General features: G+C 33.3%; 1 protein-coding gene across 1 annotated transcript in view; it reads right to left on the bottom strand.

The window, feature by feature from the left end:
• Positions 1 to 820, bottom strand: part of LOC106463739 (sulfate anion transporter 1-like) — a 38305-nt gene extending 37485 nt beyond the window's left edge. The window contains exon 1 of the mRNA XM_013923800.2: positions 651 to 820. Coding sequence (XP_013779254.2) covers positions 651 to 769 — 119 coding nt within the window. The 5' untranslated portion in view covers positions 770 to 820. The remainder of the gene's footprint in view (positions 1 to 650) is intronic.
• Positions 821 to 5328: the final 4508 nt, after the last annotated feature.

The raw sequence follows: 5328 nt of genomic DNA, 5'->3' as shown, positions 1-5328 counted from the left end.
TAATGGATAGGAATATCAGCCAAGAAACTCCATTTGATATAATTTAACTATTTAGTTGAAAATAGTTAAGTTATACTCACCATCTTCATAACGAATGAAAATGTGGAATTTTATGTCAAGCAAATACAGATGTTTAGAACTTATTGCATTAGATGTCTAACCAAACAGTGTGGAAACGTACTTAGGAATACACTGAATGATTTTTTATGTATAGAATTTGTTGCAAAGTGTGTTTTAAACAAAAATATTCATTACTGTTTGTATCTAAGCTCAATTATTCCAATATACTGTGAACTGATGTTATTTGGGGTTTCGTTGTTTTTGTTTTTAAGCCGATTAATCTTTATGTCTTAATCTATTTAATGACTAAGTTATTTAGTCATATCCTTACTAATGCATCTCTTACAAAGATACCTCTTTTTGTTAGTGTTACAGGAAAATAGCACATAGGAAAGACAACAACAAAATATATGCGCTAATATCAAAACGCTGCTCTTGTGATCAAATGCTGAAGCCTGCTGAATAGTATTATTCAAATTACAACGCTTCATTTTGATATGTTTTTTGTTTAAAGATATGACAGAACTATAAAACTAAGTTGTGTTGAATGAAATAATGAGACAGAAATAACTACAAATGTAAAAACTTACAGCACGTCGTCCACAGATTCTTCTTGATGAGAATGTTGCTCTATCAACTGTGTTTTTTCTAGTTGCAGTAGAGGATTTTGAAATGATGTGTCATCAATTGTCCTTTTACGATAAAACATTTTAACTCATTTGGAACTTGTTAGATATATCATTCAAATTGCATTCGTAGAAAATTCACCGTTCATGTATTGTTACGTAGCAGGTGCTTACGTTCATACATTGTGAGCATTTTGGCTGCATAAGCCACGCCACTTGTTGATCAGGTGGAACTTGCAGCTACAGTGGATTATTGTAGAGGTATTTTAACACAGATGGGTACATGAGTGACTTCCTGCCTCAAAGATGAGCGGAAAAGAACTTACGTTTTTTTCCCCATTAAATAAAAGACCCATGAAATTTAAATATTTAGTTTATTTTGTGTGTTGAGTTCAATATGATACCTGAATACAACTGTGACAACGAAAACGCGCCTTAACAACGCGAATTCTGTATAATCACCAGCTTCGAGTTTAATGACTTCACGAACACAAAAGGTAAATGAAATAAGCTAGTTAATACGTTATCGACGCCTAAAAACGACTTACTGCATATGCAAGGAATATTCATAAGTATGCACAGAATTAATATAACAGTGAGAAGGGAACATTTTTTGTTATATATTTAATGATCTAATCAAAATGGTCTTGCCAGGTTTCATACGAATATAGAAACTGATATATTTTTAATTTATTCAGAAGGTCAAACGCTATTGTTCTTACTTCGTAAACAAACAAAGAAAAATATGTAAATGGTTATATTACAGGATTCATTCAAACTGAAACGATTAAGGCTAGCTATGTTTTATTTTTGTGAATTGGTGATAATAATGAAATATTCCTTTTCACGTTTGAATTGCTACAAAAGAACTACACAATAGTTAACGACTTATCTCATAACTGTTTTAATGAAGATAAAGGGGAATCGAAAGTTACATTTATTTATCAATTTTATACAAGAGAATAATGGATAAACATTAAATTTGAACGAGGCTTATTTTGTTTTCAAGAAATTACGAAAATGTGATGACTAAGAGTCTTATTCATTCCAGTGATGAATTTCCCAGTCTCATTCGATTTGGACTACGCAAGGCAGACTGTGCAGTAAAGTGCTTTTGAAGTTTCATTATATGAGAGCCAGTTTCGTTTCGAACCATTTTCCCTTTTGAAGATGTCTTTCGAAATTTTCAGTACTACTAGCTGAACTTGGATCGGATGATTTTTTTTTTTAATAGCTTCTTTCATTTTCGTCGATGGTAGATTCTGATGGCTCTAAATGAAAAGTGTATCGACTGGTTGAACGGCAGTGTTTATATTGTGTACATGTTATGGTAGTGGAGTTTCATCCGATGTCACTACTGGCACTGGTGCCATCGGTTTGTTTGTTTGTTTCTGAATTTCGCGCAAAGCTACACGAGGGCTACCTGCGCTCGCCGTCCCTAATTTAGCAGTGTAAGACAAGAGGGAAAGCAGCTAGTCATCACCACCCACCGCCAACTCTTGGGCTATTCTTTTACCAACGAATAGTGGGATTGGGCTGAAAGGGCGAGCATGTTTGGTGTGACGGGGATTAGAACCGGCGACCCTAAGATTACAAGTCGAGCGCTCTAACCACCTGGCCATGGGAGCGTCGTCCTCGTCCTTTGCCCCTTTAGGTATTCGTACCATCAGAGGATTTGTACTGGTGCCTGATAACCAATTCATCATTTTAGCACATTTCACTACCTTTTCTTGTAGACGTTTACGTTTGCGTGTTCTTTCTTCTTCTGTACCTCCAGGGGGCTTCTTCTTATTATCTATTTTTGAAAAATTCTGTAAAAATACTTAAAAACACGGCTTAATAATTTATCATTTTAAACCACGACAATTTATAATTTACTTTAGAAGGAATTACAAAAACTATAAATAAAGAATGCGTAAATTTGAGTGAACACAATTTAGAGAATGCAAATAAGATAAATTATAGGAACGATTATATTTAAATATGGCTATAACGTGACACAACGCAACAGGGAGCAAGCCTTAAATAAAATTAACTAACTAAATGATGTAATTTAAAATGTTTTTTAAAGGAGATCAATTATCCTGCATATCTTTACACATGAAGCAATGTGATAAAATAATATCAGGAAAATAAAATACACACACAAAAATTTCACTACAATTTGACGGGCTCACCTAGCGCCTGCCAGATGGCCTAATCCGCCCATGGTTAAGACAAGAAAACATGTTTCTTACCAATAATTTAATTTAGTGTATAAGCTCGAAACCTCTCATTCTATTCTAAATTACCTCCAAAACAACGTGTTTAGTAACGCGTGTTTGTGATATCATAATTGTCTGGAAATTGCTACAAGGTGGTTTATAGTCTGTTATTACGAAAAGTTAGTAGTATGAGTTTAGTTTATAGTCTATTATTACAAAACGTTAGTGATATTCAGGTATACCTTGTGTACCTGAATGTACGTATATGCAAGTTGTTAGAAGTACGTTTATCTGCTATCATGGTTTTTTTTTCTTCTGAAATTAAAAAAAAAAGAAGCACTAAAACAAAGTTACATTGTCGTGTTTAATTCTAGGTGTTAAATGACTATTATAATCTTTTTAATTTTTACTCGTGTGATTCTCAAATTTGCTTTGGCTTTCCTAACTCACGAAGCTTTCCTTTTGAATGTCCATGGTATGATATTTCCTTAAAAACTATTGCTTGACAATGATCACATTATGGATTTGTTTAACTTTTACTACCAGAAAATGCTCTCAATATGACATTCTTTAAAAAAGGGAAAATGATTTCGAAAACCAAAAGTACTTCTAAAAAACATCTGAAATATGGCTAACATAAAATTTGATATTGTTGCGTCATCGAGGTCACGTGACTGGTGTGGCGCCACCTATTTTCTAGAACTATCCTGTACCTTGGCGAATGCTCTAGTATTTACTAGATATAGGGTAGTCTGGTATATAAAAGAGGGTGACAACGTGACGGGATAATGTAATGTGTGTGTAGATAGTGAGTAATTGAACTGCAGTCACAGGGTATTGTTGAAGTTAACGTTCGTTCGTTATAGTGTTTGTTTTAGCGCGAATAGTGAAATTAAGTGCATCGTAAAGTTATATTCGGAAAGAATAAACCAGTTTTATTAAGTAAAGACTTGTGTCGCTAAAGTTTCGTCGGAACGAAGTTACGGAAAGTTAATTAACGAACGGAGACGTAACACTATGTTGAAAAGAATTGGATTGATCATTGTTATTAAACAAGACGTGTTTTCGTTATTCTTAGTATAACGACAAGGCTTCAAATGAACAGGACAGTTATTCAAACAATGCTTTTCATGATAACTGAGGAATTGGCTTGAAGTCTTTTTGTGAAAAAATGATCGTAATATGAGTTTGGTTTAAAGTCGATTATTACAAAAGGTACATGATATGAGTTTGGTGTATAGTCCAAGGGCGTCCGTAGAATGTATTCCATGTGGGGGCAAACCCGTAACCTAAGAACACGGAGAGTGTCGTTGTTTGCAAGGGGCTCCTTCAGAAAATTTTGAAAAATCAAATGCTTTTCAACGCTGTTCTGTGGTATATATATATATATACATCGTACACCGTTAAAAGTTCATTTAGTACGATGAGAAGCGTTCAAACATGGTTGCGATCAATCCTGTCAGTAGAACGCCTGTCTAGTTTATGCACGATAAGTGTTTATCGTGAAAAGATCAATTATGACAAAACTGCATTTATTCAGGTCATCAGCAGTTTTTAGTTGATGAGTGAAATGGTAGCCACGCAGAGCGCAGGCCATTGCCTTGAAGTTTGAATGCGATACACTGGCTGATTAAGACTTATTTATGTACACCTAATTTCGTCATAGTATTCTTTTCTAGTACATTTTTAAAATCAATTATTGAAATAAACTTTGCCCTGAAATTCCGTGGGGGTGGTGCAAGTGCCTTCCTTGTCCTCTCCGGCGGATGCCCATGGTATAGTACATTTTTAAAAAATAGATCAAGACATGAGTATGATTAAAAGTCCATCATGAAAGATTCTTAAAGTTTTGTTTAAAGTCTATTGTAACAAAATGTTCGTGATATGAATTTGATTTAAGGCATATCTTTAGACAATGCTCGTAATATGAGTTTGGTTTATAGCATAGTATTTCAAACAATTTTGGGTAGGAGTTTATTATATTATATGAAAACCAAACAAGATAAGCGTTTTCTTTAAAGTTTAACATAAGAAAATGATCGTTATATGAGGCTAGTTTAAGGACTATTATCACAAAGTCAAAGGATGAGTTTAGTCTAATCTCCGATGTTAAAAAAACGATCGGAATAAGAGTGTGTTTTAAAATCTACTTTTATTAATTTTCGTAATATTAGTTTGTTTCAAATTATGTTGTTAGAAAAGTTTGTAATGTGATTTTAGTTTATAGTCCATTATTACAAAATGTTAGTGATATGAGTTTAGTTTATAGTCTATTATTACAAAAAGTTAGCGATATGAGTTTATTTTAAACTTAAATATTGAAACAAAGGCGGAATATCAGTTTGCTTCAAAGTCTATTAACAAATATAATCGTGATTTAAGTTCGATTTATACTCTGTTATTCCAAAATGTTTGTGACATGAGCTTGTTTAAAGTTT

Source organism: Limulus polyphemus, unplaced genomic scaffold (genome assembly GCF_000517525.1).
Source record: "Limulus polyphemus unplaced genomic scaffold, Limulus_polyphemus-2.1.2 Scaffold1472, whole genome shotgun sequence".
Classification (NCBI taxonomy): domain Eukaryota; kingdom Metazoa; phylum Arthropoda; class Merostomata; order Xiphosura; family Limulidae; genus Limulus; species Limulus polyphemus.
The sequence above is the reverse complement of the archived record's forward strand: the minus strand, read 5'-3'. Positions and strand labels throughout refer to the sequence as shown.